Below are 14,737 nucleotides of genomic sequence, written 5' to 3' on the forward strand. Positions count from 1 at the left end.
CCCGATTTTTCACACTTGCTGTCTGGTCACCTGAGGGAGGTCTGGCAGCCCCCTCCCCAGCCACAGTCCATGCGTGCCCAGCAGTCCCTGTGAAAGCTCACCTTTTCCGGGTGTCTGTTTCACACCCTCTGCCAGAGACGTTCCCCATTCTTTCTCCACTTCAGCTGGCAGCAGGTCTCGTGCGAGGGGCGGGGGAGAGCTGAGATTTCAGGCTGCTGTCTTATGGCGGGATTGCTGCGATTAACTGGCTGAACGTGCTAATTCTGAGGACGAAACGGGGAAAGGGGCAGAGATCGAGAGTCAGGGAGTGAAATGGAGAAAATACAGGAAGCATTTCGAGCAAGGGCGAAGTGCAATAACCAGAATCCAGAATATTCTCTGCACCCCTTGTCTAACTCTGGGCCTGATTCTCTTCCGCATTGACGGCGCTTTCCCTGTCTCCGGCCGTGTCTGGAGGGCTTTATGCCCCTGTCCAGCCCCTTCACACTGCCAGGAAGGGAGAGCTGTTATGGAATCTTAGCCCAAAGAGGAACCAGGCCCTGTGTCACCTTCATCCTGGGTTTCAGATGACCCCGAGAAGTTGGGGGGCCACCGGGTCCTAGAGCATGGCCCTGCCACAGAGGCCCCGCCCCCGGTCATCCTCTTCCTCCGAGGCCCCGCCCCCCCACTGTTCACTCCTCTGGCCCCCGAGGTCCCCCTACCTGCCCCTCGCTCCTCTCCGCCTCTTCCCCCAGGACTCCACTCACCCCCTGCTTGCTCCTCTCCGCCCCTTTCCCCGAAGGGGGGCTACCGGGGGCCATGGGGCCAGGCACCCGTCCCTTTTCTCTGTCTTCGGTGAGCGGGGAGCAGTGGGGTCCTTGGGGAAGGAGGTGGAGCAGGACAGGAAGAGGCACGAGAAGACGGGGCCGCGGGGGAAAAGGCCGAGGGGGGTTGGGGTGCAGGTTTTGGGGGAGGAGGTGGAGGGGGGATGGGAAGAGGCAGAGCAAGAGCAGGGCATCGGGCTAAGAGGCAGAGGGGAGCAGGGTGCAGACGGGGCCCCCACTTCTCTGGAGCTTCGCTTCCAGCACTCGAAAGCCTCCGGAGGGGAGACCCGCCCCACATCCCCAGCGTTTCCCCCCCGCATGGACGGCCTTTTGGGGGAGGCTCAGCCTCCCCTGGCCTCTGATACGGGCTGCCCGTGCTCAGTTCCTTCCACGCTCTGGAGAGGAGCAGCACCCAAGGGTGGGGCTGAGCCGGGGGGCGCTGGGTGAGGGGCAGAGGCCTGAGACCGCAGGGACACAGCGTGAGGCACCATCCCAGGCATCCCCCTGAAAGGAGCAGAACAGGGTTTACCTGGGGTGGGGAGTGTATGGAGAGCGTCCCAGGGCCGGTGGAGATGTATTGCCCTGGTGAGCAAGTGTGGCAAAAACACAGGCCTCGCTGTGAGCAGGATTTGAACCTGTGCAGGGAAACCCGATTGGATTTTGAGTCCAACGCCTTAACCGCTCGGCCCTCACAGCTGTGAGTGATGTGGCCCCCAGTGGCAGTCTCTACTGGAGCGGCTGGAAGCCGACGGGAGGGAGCTCTCCACCCTCAACGAGCAGCCGTAGCCATGTTGGCAGGAGAAGCTCTCCCAGCACCATAGCACTGTCCACACCGGCGCTTAGGTCCGTGTAACTTGTGTCACTCGGGGGGTGGCTTATTCACACCCCTGAGCCACATACGTTCTACCGACACAAGGGGGAGTGCAGACGCAGCCTAAGCAGAGACGCGATTAAGATCCACTTCCTGGACACTACTGTGCTAATAAACGATGGTCACATAAACACCACCCTATACTGGAAACCTACTGACCGCTGTTCCTACCTACATGCCTCCAGCTTTCACCCTGACCACACCACACGATCCATCGTCCACAGCCAAGCTCTGCGATACAACCGCATTTGCTCCAACCCCTCAGACAGAGACAAACACCTACAAGATCTCCATCAAGCCTTCTTACAACTACAATACCCACCTGCGGAAGTGAAGAAACAGATTGACAGAGCCAGAAGAGCACCCAAAAGTCACCTACTACAGGACAGGCCTAACAAAGAAAATAACAGAACGCCACTAGCCGTCACCTTCAGCCCCCAACTAAAACCCCTCCAATGCATTATTAAGGATCTACAACCTATCCTGAAGGATGACCCAAAACTCTCACAAATCTTGGGAGACAGGCCAGTCCTTGCCTACAGACAGCCCCCCAACCTGAAGCAAATACTCACCAACAACCACACACCACACAACAGAACCACTAACCCAGGAACCTATCCTTGCAACAAAGCCCGTTGCCAACTGTGCCCACATATCTATTCAGGGGACACCATCCCAGGGCCTAATCACATCAGCCACACTATCAGAGGCTCGTTCACCTGCACATCCGCCAATGTGATATATGCCATCATGTGCCAGCAAGGCCCCTCTGCCATGTACATTGGTCAAACTGGACAGTCTCTACGTAAAAGAATATATGGACACAAATCAGATGTCAAGAATTATAACATTCATAAACCAGTCGGAGAACACTTCAATCTCTCTGGTCACGCAATCACAGACATGAAGGTTGCTATCTTAAAACAAAAAAACTTCAAATCCAGACTCCAGCGAGAGACTGTTGAACTGGAATTCATTTGCAAATTGGATACAATTAACTTAGGTTTGAATAGAGACTGGGAGTGGCTAAGTCATTCTGCAAGGTAACCTATTTCCCCTTGCATAATGACAGGTTTCAGAGTAACAGCCGTGTTAGTCTGTATTCGCAAAAAGAAAAGGAGGACTTGTGGCACAAATAAATTGGTTAGTCTCTAAGGTGCCACAAGTCCTCCTTTTCTTTTTACTGATAAAGTTTGCGGATGATACCAAGATGGGAGGGGTTGCAAGTGCTCTGGAGGATAGGATTAAAATTCAAAATGATCTGCACAAACTGGAGAAATGGTCTGAAGTTCACAGGCTGAAATTCAATACGGACAAATGCAAAGTACTCCCCTTAGGACAGAACAGTCAGCTGCACACATACAGAGCAGGACGTGACAGCCTAGGAAGGAGTACTGCGGAAGGGGATCTGGGGGTCAGAGTGGACCACAAGCTAAATATGAATCAACAGTGTAACACTTGCAAAAAAAGCAAACCTCATCCTGGGCAGGATTAGCAGGAGTGTTGTAAGCAAGATACGAGACGTAATTCTTCTGCTCTACTCCATGCTGATGTGGCCTCAGCTAAAGTATTGTGTCTAAGTCGGGGCGCCATATTTCGGGAAGGACGTGGACGAATTGGAGAAGGTCCAGAGGAGAGTAACAAAAATGGTTAAAGGTCTAGAACAGGGGTTCTCAACCTTTTTCTTTCTGAGGCCACCCACAACATGCCATTAAAATCTCCAGGGCCCAGTGTGGGAGGGGGAGGCTCTGGGCCGGGAAAAGGGGGGAAAACAAGTTTGCATAGGTATAGTTTGACTTCTGTTTTGGGTGGGCAGGGGCCAGTGAGGCTCAAGCCAGCTCCGACGTCGGGGTCTGGGGAGGGTATGCTACATCCACCCCCTGACTCACCTCAGCAGGCCACCCGCCTGTCTGGACTTGGGGGGGGGGGGGCTACAATCAAAAATTATAACTCAAAGGTGGGGGGGCTCAGCTCAAAAAGTTTGAGGTGAAGGGAAAGGGATAGCTAGGGGCTGTGTGCAGGGGGGTAGCTCAGGGTGCAGGGAGGAGGTAGCTAGGGGCTGTGTGCTCTCAGGGCTCCCCTGCGCTCCCTGAACCCTGAGGGCTCTGCCAGCCAGAAAGCAGCCGTGTCACCCCGCCCAGGCAGCAGCTGTCCCACGCAGCCAGACTCTGGCTTCCCACCTCCGACCTAGCCAGGGGGTGGAGAGAGGAGGTGGTGGAGGGGGGGTGTGGAGCTACCCCAGGACTGCCCTGCTCTTGCACTGTAGTTTGGGAGGGGTGTAACACCCCTGTGTTCCCCCAATTCTGCCCATGGGCTCAGGGCTTCTGTCCCTTGGGGAGCACCGGGGCTCGGGGCTCCAGAATTCAGCCCTGCTGCTCCCGGCTTCAGCCCTGCGGGAGGTGCTGGGGTTCGGGCTTTGGATTTTAGCCACGGGTTCATGGACCCCCAGTGGGCCACGAACCCCCTGTTGAGAACCGCTGGTCTAGAAAACATGATCGACGAGAAAAGGTTGAAAGAACTGGGTTTGTTTAATCTGGAGAAGAGAAGACTGAGAGGGGACAGGAGAACAGTTTTCAAGTACATAAAAGGTTGTTAGAAGGAGGAGGGAGAAAAATTGTTCTTGTGAATCTCTGAGGACAGGACAAGAAGCAATGGGCTGAAATTGCAGCGAGGGAGGTTTAGGTTGGACGTTAGGAAAAACTTCCTGCCAGCATAGTTAAGCACTGGAACAAATTACCTACGGAGGTTGTGGAATCTCTGTCATTGTAGGTTCTTAGCAGGATCAACAGTCACCGCTCAGGGATGGTCTAGATGAGGGGCAGTCAATTATTTTTTGTCAAGGTCCAAATTCTTCATCAATGTACAGTCAGGGGCCAGACTGCAGAGAAAATCATTTAAAAAAATAATAATAACGATAATATGTAAATAACAAGTTTGTGGGGTCCGTTCAAAAGCGTCTGGCAACCCGGATTTGGCCCGTGGTTCGCCTGTTGACAGCCCCTGGTCTAGATAATACAGGAGAATTACGGAGACCTCGGGAATGGAGGTTGTTGGTAACTTTGCCCAAGCCGTTATGGGCTGCTCCTCAGGGCGGAGTGCTCGGAACGGGGGCTCACACTCTGCAGCGGCTGCCCGGCAAGTTTCTGATTCTCGCCCCCTGACTGCAAGGGTGATGCGTGAGGCACCCGGGGGCGCTTTGGCACCAGTGGGTGCGCAGTGCAGGCCGGGGCCCTTTCAAACGCAGCCGCTCCTCCAGAGCGCGGCAGGCGGGCAGGAGTTCGGGCTCCAGCAGCTGACGCTCGCGGCCAGGTTCCAGCAGCAGCTCAGGGAGCTTCTTTCCTGGACTGAGACTAAGGTTGCAGGCTTGTCCCCCTCCCAGCCAGAGGCGGGGAACAGCCCCTGTGGCTAGTGCAGACCCCAGCACTCCTTCTCGGGAGCTCACAGCTGTGCCTGTGAACCTCAGCGTCTTCACCTGTACGTGGCTGGCCTTCCGCGTGGCAAGTAGTGGGTGGGGGTGGGGACAGGCAGCCCCGATGTGCCGAACTGGACGATGCCATGCCGGCACAGCTCAGTATTTGTTGGGTTTTTTGTTTTTCGTCTCTGCTGCTGCCTGACTGCGTACTTCTGGGGCCACGTGGTGTCTGGCTGACGGGTCCGTCTGTAACTCTGGTGTTCGTATTTTTGAGGTTCTACTGTACTTAGTCCTGCCTTGAGTGCAGGGGACGGGACTAGGACGGGCCTTCCAGTGCTGTGATTCCATGGACAGGACTAATGTGAGTTTTTTAATCTGACTTCCTGCATTACACCAACAATATGATTTTATCCAGCCATATGGTAGCAGGGCTCACCATTCTCCCCGACGCCTCCCCGAACCCCCATTTATCGCCCCCAGCCCCCACTGCCTTCCCTGGTTCCACCTCTATCCCCTCCATTGCCCCAGACCCCTGCTGCCTCCCTCTCCAAACCTGGGGCTTGCTGAGAAAAGCGAAACAAAGAAACATGCAAGTATCACTTTTCACAGCACACTGACTAGCTACCTGGGAGGCTGTGAAAAGTGATACTTGTATGTTTGTTAATATCACTTTTCACAAACTCCCAGCTAGCTACTGAGTGTGCTGCGAAAAGCAATATTCAACATACAAATATAATTTTTCATATTATTTGTGAGTCTGAAAAAACCCTACATCAATAAATTACCAGGATTTGGAGACGTGTCTGTGCATATTTATTTGTTTTTCCTACAGTTACGTATTTTAGGGAAAAGTGTCAATGCGGCCACCAGGAAGAATTGGTGGGTCACAGTCCGAGGCCACCAAAAAATGTGTTCGGAGAACCCCTGGTTTAAATGTACTAATAGGCAAAATCCAAACCAGCCATGTCTGCCTGGACCTTTTCAGGCAGGACTTCAGGTATCACCCAAAAGATCTTATTTTTCTTTGGTTCCATGTATACATTTGCTCAGATTTTACTTCTCCATTAAAAATGTAACCGATTCCCAGCTGCCTGGCAAGTGAGAGCTGGCTGAGTTTCCATGGTTCTCCCTGCACCCTTATGGGTGTGCTGCCAAGGGAGCAACACACAGGCCTGCAATGAATCTCAAGTGCCTCTAACTTGCCTAGCTCTTCTCAGCCATTTCTCTTGCTGTGAGCTGCCCTCCTTTTGAGCCCCACCAACTTCCTCACATGCAGGAACAGCAGCAGATTGCCATCTTGGAGCAACAGCTGAGGAAAGCGTCTTTTCTGTCAGCACTAGAGTGGTCTATTGTATTGTGCTCTTCTTAAATAAGCAGGATACTGCGATCGACCAGTGAGCGTGTCTCAGCTTTGTTACGTCGAGTGCTTTAAAAGGGGTGATGCGCTGCACTGTGTGGGCTGAGAAAGATCTCATGTGCTCCCCATCATCAATTCTGAGATTTGCACTGATTGGCATTAAGGCTTTTGGGGTGATGGTTCTATGACTCAAACTCAGTGGCTTTATTTGGTCTACCAGAGTCTGAGGTTGGTGATCTTCGGGGATGGTACAAGCCTTACCTAAGACATTTAAGCGAGTTAGAATGTGGATGGAAGACTCTAGAATGAATGATGTGCGAGTTCCTCCAAGGAACAGGGATAGCCGTCTGCCTCTGAACATAGCTCAATTCTTATTGTGCTTAACACGCTGGAATATGAATGGCTGCTATGGGTGGCTGATCATCTATGACCATCATGTAGTAATTCCTGGTTTTTTAAATTATTGTTTTAGCTGGAGTTTCAGCTGGAGTTTCTTCCTCAGAAGCTGTTATGGCTTTCAAGGCTCTTCGCTTCCTTAATCTTTCTGCATTTGTGATTGTCATAGGATGCAATGGGAAAAATCCAGAAAGACCTGAAAGAAAGATTATTGATATTTATAGCTGGAGTTGCAATATGACTGTTCTAGACGCACAGATTCAAAGGCTAAAAGGGAGCGCTGTGATTATCTCATCTGACATCCTATATAACACATGTTATAGAACTTCCCCAAAATAATTCTTAGCATATATATTTCAGAAAAACATGCCATCTCAAGTTAAATTGTCAGTGATGGAGAATTCACGACAACGCTCGGTCAACTGTTCCAATAGTTAATGAGACTTTTAGGAAGTGAGAGTAATTGTCTCTCTCACTAACCCTCTAGTGGCTTGAAGTGCCTTTTACTGCTGTCTCGGCCAGCTCAGCCTCTCCATAAATGAGACCCGTTCCCATTTCCTCAAAAAGAACAGGAGTACTTGTGACACCTTAGAGACTAACAAATTATAGCTCATCTTAATTAGCCTTTTACAGTTTGTATGGCAACTCCCACCTTTTCATGATTCTCTGTATGTGTAGATAGATCTTCTTACTATATGTTCCATTCTATTCATCTGATGAAGTGAGCTGTAGCCCACGAAAGCTTATGCTCAAATGAATTTGTTAGTCTCTAAGGTGCCGCAAGTCCTCCCGTTCTTTTTCCGGATACAGACTAACAAGGCTGCGACTCTGAAACATCCCATTTCCTGTGGCCAAAAGAAGGGTGACTGCATATATACATATTCTCAAGGATTCATGCAAAGAAATGAAGAAAGAGTCTTTGGCACTCCAAGTATGCGGAGGATCACCAAGGAAAACCTATTGTTTTTTAAGAGAAATAAGCAAATAGTTCAGATTGGAAAACACACTGAGTTACCTAGAAGTTTTTCAACCGGTTTTGTGACATGTGCTCCACAACCAATCCAGTGTTTGATTCTCTCGATGTTCAAGCCAACAAGCTTTTCATTGTGGCTATTTGGGAGTGGGTCATAGCAGCCCACTTGCTCCAAATACTTGCTGTCCCGTGCTCGCTTGTTATATGCGGCCACTATACGGAAGAAGGGTCTGTTGGCACAACCACCAAGAGCCAATCGGATAGCTACGTGTCCTCCATGATAATTCTTCATAAGGAGATGAGCTGAAGGGAAGATCAACAGGTGTCACAATCGATTTGATTATAAACAGATGCGTATAGACGTCGAGCCAAAAAATTCCAAAGGCCTTAGACAAAAGCTTGGTTTCATTTAAAAATCAAGAAAACTGCTGTAACCTTCCCTTACGCAGCAACAATAGATTATTCTTCATGATGGAATCGAAGTCTGTACCTTGCCAGGACATTGAGGTCTTACAGCAATTTATTTACAATAAAGATGACAGATTTGCTCTACCAACCCTTAAGAGAGTTCAGCGGTGAAGGCTGCACATTCTCCACTAACTGTGATTGATTTAGAGGGATGCAGAAACTGGGGTCTGTCAGTACAACATGGTGTGCACGCAACCCTTAACAAGCCCTGTCTGCACTTACCAAGGTGCACCATGATGACCCTTGAAAGCACCTGAAAGAGGAAAAAGACCATGAAGGAATCCCCGCCACTCCCAAACACAGAACAAGGGGCTAGCCCACTGCAGCTGTGCCGCTGTAAGTGCTATAGGGTAGACATAGCCTGAGTTGACAGAGACGAGAACCTGAAAGTTATACACCGGACCCTCGCTAGAACACGCGTCTATAGAACACAAATTCTGATAGAACGTGGTTGCGGATCCCAAATTTAGTCACCGTCATTAACTTTCATTGTAACGTGGTCCCCACTGTAATGCAGTACGCGCTAGAATGCGGGATTTGGCATGGATCCCAAATCCCACATTCTAGTGAGGGTCCAGTGTAGTTTGAAAATCCTGAGGGAAACATGGGAGTTTAGTTGCAAGCCCTGCCCTGGCGCCTGTAGACTGTCTCTCATGACCCATGTGCCATGGCGATCCTGGGAATGGAAGTTTCAAAGCACCTGCCCCCACTCCCACTTTTATGCTTTGGGGTTTAGGTAACTTTCAACCTCTTAGGAGCACAGGCAAAATGAAAAGATTTTTTTTCCCCCCTGGTAGCCCTGCTAGGCATCAGCCTCACTGCCGCACCCTGCCTGCTTTTCTGTTTCAATAGCTTTGTTGCTAGGGCAATGCCAACAAGTGCCACATGAGTACATAAAATCACTTGTCATTTTAAGGTAAGAATTAGTTTCCCCATTATATTGGTGTTCTGAGGATTTGGTATTATTTTATATATGTACGTTAAGGCTGTCAATCACAGTTATCTCACACGATTAACTCAAAAAAATCAATCGCGATTAATCACGCTTATAACAATAGAATACCAGTTGCAATTTATTATATATTTTTGATCCATTTTCAATACTGATTTCAATTACAACACAGAACACAAAGTGCAGAGTGCTCACTTTATATTATTATTTTTTTATTACAAATATATGCTCTGTAAAAATGATAAAACCAAAAAAATAGTATTTTTCAATTCACCTCACACAAGTACTGAAGTGCAAACTCTTTCTTGTGAAAGTGTAACAAATGCAGTTGGGTTTTTTCTGATTGCATCACTGCACTCAAAAACAAAACAGTTTAAAACTTTAGCGCCTACAAGTCCACTCAGTCCTACTTCTTATTCTGCCAATCGCTAAGACAAAAGTTTGTTTACAACTGACAGGAGATACTGTTGCCTGCTTCTTATTTACAATGTCACCTGAAAGTGAGAACAGGCGTTCCCATGGCACTTTTGTAGCCGGCGTTGCAAGATATGCCAGATATGCTAAACATTCGTATGCCCCTTCATGCTTCGGCCACCATTCCAGGGGACATATTTCCATGCTGATGATGCTCGTTAAAAAAATAATACATCAATTAAATTTGTGACTGTACTCCTTGGGGGGAGAATTGTAGGTCTCCTGCTCTATTTTACCTGCATTCTGCATATGTTTCATGTTACTGCAGTCTTGGAAGATGACCCAGCACATATTCCTTTTAAGAACACTTTCACAGCAGATTTGACAAAACGCAAAGAAGGTACCAATGTGAGATTTCTAAAAACAGCAACAGCGCTCGGCCCAAGGTTTAAGAATCTTTACAATTTTTTTGTTTTTTACAGAGCAAATATGTGTAATCAAAAATAAATATAAATTGAGGACTGTACACTTCGTATTGTGTTGTAATTAAAATTAATATATTTGAAAATGTAAGCATGCCAAATATTTAAAGTAAATGGTATTCTATTGTTGTACAACCGCACAGTTAATCGTGATTTTTTTTAATCGCTTGACAGCCCCAATATATGTGTGTGTGTGTGTCTATATGTACACACACTATGAAAATTACTTGATTGGGTTGCAGTAATTGTTATTCTTGGATATTAACTAGTTCAGGGACTCCTCAAATCTTGCTGCTAATTGCCCGTGGTTTAAGAAATAGCCGAGAACTCCCGGTTCACAGGACGTGTGTGCGGGTCTCTGTGTGTCTGGGGGTGTCTCTGTGTGTGTGGGGGAGTCTCTGGGTCTGTATGGGGGTGTGTGTGGGGGTGTCTCTGTCTCTGGGTCTCTGTGTGTGGGGGGGTCTCTGGGTCTGTGTGGGGGGTGTGTGGGGGGGGTCTCGGTCTCTGGGTCTCTGTGTGTGGGGGGGTCTCTGGGTCTGTGTGGGGGGTGTGTGTGGGGGTGTCTCTGTCTCTGGGTCTCTGTGTGGGGGGGGTCTCTGGGTCTGTGTGGGGGGTGTGTGTGGGGGGAGTCTCTGTCTCAGGGTCTCTGTGTGGGGGGGGTCTCGGTCTCTGTGTGTCGGGGGTGTGGGGGGGTCTCTCTGTGGGTGTCTGCGTGTGGGGGGGGTCGGGAATTCAAAACCGCTGGTTTTATGCTGCGGCCCCCTCCGTGGCTGGCCCCTCTCCCGCCGCCGGATCAGGGCGGCCTCGACCCCGGCCCCCTCTCGCGGCTGGCGCGCGGCTACGTGGCGGAGGGGCGGCGCTGCCAGGCCCGGCCGGGCTCCTCCCCCCGCTCCCGCGCACGCCGGCTGAACCCCCCGGATCCGGGCCTCACGGGCCGCCGTAGCGCGGCAGCGGGTCGAGTCCCGCCGGCACTGTCGGGACCGAGCCGTAGCGCGCCTGTGCCGTGCGCGCCCGCGTCTCGCGGCCGCTTTTCCCATCGGCCCCCGCGGGAAGTCGCTGCCTGGGGACCACTCGGCCGAGGCACCGTCAAGGTCCAGATTTCGGAGAAAACAATAAAAACTAGGAACGATCCTGCTCGTCATGAAACAATCAAAAGATTTCAGGGTCTGCTGGAAAGCAGCGGGTGGCCCTGCTTTGGCCCGCGTCTGCCTGTTGGCTGCCCTGTAACAACCCCCCGGCTTTCACAGTGCTGGTGGGGAGTCACTCGGGGGAAAGGAGTGGGGGGACATGGCTCCCTGGGGGCCGACAAGTCGCCCTTGGGTGTCCAGCTCAGGTGGACTTGCTGACGTGAAGCAGGGGTGCTGAAGGCTCTGAGACTCAGAGTCAGGAGGCGGTGACGCCAGGTGACTTTCCTCCCTGGAAAAAGAAAAGGAGGACTTGTGGCACCTTAGAGACTCACCCATTTATTTGAGCACGAGCTTTCATGAGCTACAGCTCACTTCATCGGATGCATACCGTGGAAACTGCAGCAGACTTTATATACACACAGAGAATATGAAACAATACCTTCTCCCACCCCACTGTCCTGCTGGTAATAGCTTATCTAAAGTGATCATCAAGTTGGGCCATTTCCAGCACAAATCCAGGTTCTCTCACCCCCTCACCCCCCTCCCAAAAACCACACACACAAACTCACTATCCTGCTGGTAATAGCTCATCCAAAGTGACCACTCTCCCTACAATGTGCATGATAATCAAGGTGGGCCATTTCCAGCACAAATCCAGGTTTTCTCAGCCCCCCACCCCCATACACACACAAACTCACTCTCCTGCTGGTAATAGCTCATCCAAACTGACCACTCTCCAAGTTTAAATCCAAGTTAAACCAGAACATCTGTGGGGGAGGGGGATAGAAAAAACAAGGGGAAATAGGCTACCTTGCATAATGACTTAGCCACTCCCAGTCTCTATTTAAGCCTAAATTAATAGTATCCAATTTGCAAATGAATTCCAATTCAGCAGTTTCTCGCTGGAGTCTGGATTTGAAGTTTTTTTGTTTTAAGATAGTGACCTTCATGTCTGTGATTGCGTGACCAGAGAGATTGAAGTGTTCTCCGACTGGTTTATGAATGTTATAATTCTTGACATCTGATTTGTGTCCATATATTCTTTTACGTAGAGACTGTCCAGTTTGACCAATGTACATGGCAGAGGGGCCTTGCTGGCACATGATGGCATATGTCACATTGGTGGATGTGCAGGTGAACGAGCCTCTGATAGTGTGGATGATGTGATTAGGCCCTGTGATGGTGTCCCCTGAATAGATATGTGGGCACAGTTGGCAACGGGCTTTGTTGCCAGGATTTCCAGGTTTATGGATCTTGGGTAGTAGATAGAATATCCCAGGTCGGGGTTCCAGGGGAGTGTCTGTGCGGATTTGATCTTGTGCTTTTTCAGGAAGTTTCTTGAGCAAATGCTGTAGCTGCTTTTGGTAACTCTCAGTGGCATCATAGGGTAATGGCTTGTAGAAACTCGTGTTGGAGAGCTGCCAAGCAGCCTCTTGTTCATATTCCGACCTATTCATGATGACAACAGCACCTCCTTTGTCAGCCTTTTTGATTATGATGTCAGAGTTGTTTCTGAGGCTGTGGATGGCATTGTGTTCCTCATGGCTGAGGTTATGGGGCAAGTGATGCTGCTTTTCCACAATTTCAGCCCGTGCACGTCGGCGGAAGCACTCTATGTAGAAGTCCAGTCTGCTGTTTCGACTTTCAGGAGGAGTCCACCTAGAATCCCTCTTTCTGTAGTGTTGGTAGGGAGACCTCTGTGGATTAGTATGTTGTTCAGAGGTATTTTGGAAATATTCCTTGAGTCGGAGACGTCGAAAATAGGATTCTAGGTCACCACCGAACTGTATCATGTTCGTGGGGGTGGAGGGGCAGAAGGAGAGGCCCCGAGATAGGACAGCTGCTTCTGCTGGGCTGAGAGTATAGTTGGATAGATTAACAATATTGCTAGGTGGGTTGAGGGAACCATTGCTGTGGCCCCTTGTAGCATGTAGTAGTTTAGAAAGTTTAGTGTCCTTTTTCTTTTGTAGAGAAGCAAAGTGTGCACTGTAAATGGCTTGTCTAGTTTTAGTAAAATCCAGCCACAAGGAAGTTTGTGTGGAAGGTTGGTTTTTTATGAGAGTATCCATTTTTGAGAGCTCATTCTTAATCTTTCCCTGTTTGCTGTAGAGGATGTTGATCAGGTGATTCCGCAGTTTCTTTGAGAGCGTGGGGCACAAGCTGTCGGCATAGTCTGTGTGGTATGTAGATTGTAATGGATTTTTTACCTTCAGTCCTTTTGGTACGATGTCCATCTGTTTGCATTTGGAAAGGAAGATGATGTCTGTCTGTATCTGTACAAGTTTTTTCATGCAGTTGATAGATTTCCACTCCATACGGCTAAATGCAGTGCCTTGCATAATGACAGGTTTCAGAGTAACAGCCGTGTTAGTCTGTATTCGCAAAAAGAAAAGGAGGACTTGTGGCACCTTAGAGACTAACCAATTTATTTGAGCATGAGCTTTCGTGAGCTACAGCTCACTTCATCGGATGCATACCGTGGAAACTGCAGCAGACTTTATATATTCACAAAGAATATGAAACAATACCTCCTCCCACCCCACTGTCCTGTTGGTAATAGCTTATCTAAAGTGATCATCAAGTTGGGCCATTTCCAGCACAAATCCAGGTTTTCTCACCCTCCACCCCCCCACACACAAATTCACTCTCCTGCTGGTGATAGCCCATCCAAAGTGACAACTCTCTACACAATGTGCATGATAATCAAGTTGGGCCATTTCCTGCACAAATCCAGGTTCTCTCACCCCCTCACCCCCCTCCCAAAAACCACACACACACAAACTCACTATCCTGCTGGTAATAGCTCATCCAAAGTGACAATGTGCATGATAATCAAGGTGTGACCTTAAGGGATTGCCACACTAAAGAGCTCCTCCCAGGGACTGTTCAAGAGCACCAGACCTATGGCAGGGAAACAGCCCGGAGAATGGGATTTTCAAAAGGGCTGAAGCAGGTTAGGCAAGTCCATAGGAGTTAGGTGCTTTGGAGGTTCCCACCAGACACCTAAATACCATTGAAAGTGTGGCCCAAAGTGCTTAAACACTAGGGCCCTGATGCTCAGCTGGTGTCAGTCAGGGAGGCTGAGAATCCGTGATAACATCTCCTGTTAACCAAGAGCACCCGCCCCTGCGCTCAGAAAGCCAGGGAGAGAGCAGGAGACAGCACTGGGCGCACAGATTCATGATTATGAATTATCTGCTCTCCTGAAATCTTCCCCTTTGGGCTCTGCTCTGAGCAGCCAGGGAAGCTGGGACCCCAAGGGCTCTCCCAGGATCTGGGCCCCTCTGGGCTGGGCAGTCACAGTGCTCTGAATGAAGCTCTGATCCACGAGTAATAGGGGCACACAGGAACTGATAATAACCCAACCTGCTGGGCCAAATCCCTCCCCCTGCCCTGCTCAAATACAATGAGAGAAACCCCCAGCAGCGCCCCTTACCCAGGAATCCCGTCACAGCCTCCTGGAGATTGTTCTCTTGAGGGAA

At 49.8% G+C, this 14,737-nt stretch overlaps 1 protein-coding gene across 2 annotated transcripts in view; it reads right to left on the bottom strand.

Annotated features, from left to right (window-relative positions):
* Positions 1-14,737, bottom strand: part of LOC311528369 (uncharacterized protein) — a 231,789-nt gene that overhangs the window by 152,765 nt on the left and 64,287 nt on the right. The window contains exons 2-3 of one of the 2 annotated variants that reach the window (XM_084643338.1): positions 8,503-8,533; positions 7,825-8,115 (exon numbers count right to left, since the gene is read on the bottom strand). In XM_084643338.1, the coding sequence (XP_084499464.1) occupies positions 7,829-8,115; positions 8,503-8,533 (318 nt within the window). In that variant the 3' untranslated portion in view covers positions 7,825-7,828. Of the gene's footprint in view, positions 1-7,824; positions 8,116-8,502; positions 8,534-14,737 lie in introns of those variants that run through there. The other variant, XM_084643339.1, reaches the window with a different exon arrangement.

The sequence above is a fragment of the Lepidochelys olivacea genome (assembly GCF_965140295.1).
Source record: "Lepidochelys olivacea isolate rLepOli2 genome assembly, chromosome: 11".
Lineage (NCBI taxonomy): Eukaryota > Metazoa > Chordata > Testudines > Cheloniidae > Lepidochelys > Lepidochelys olivacea.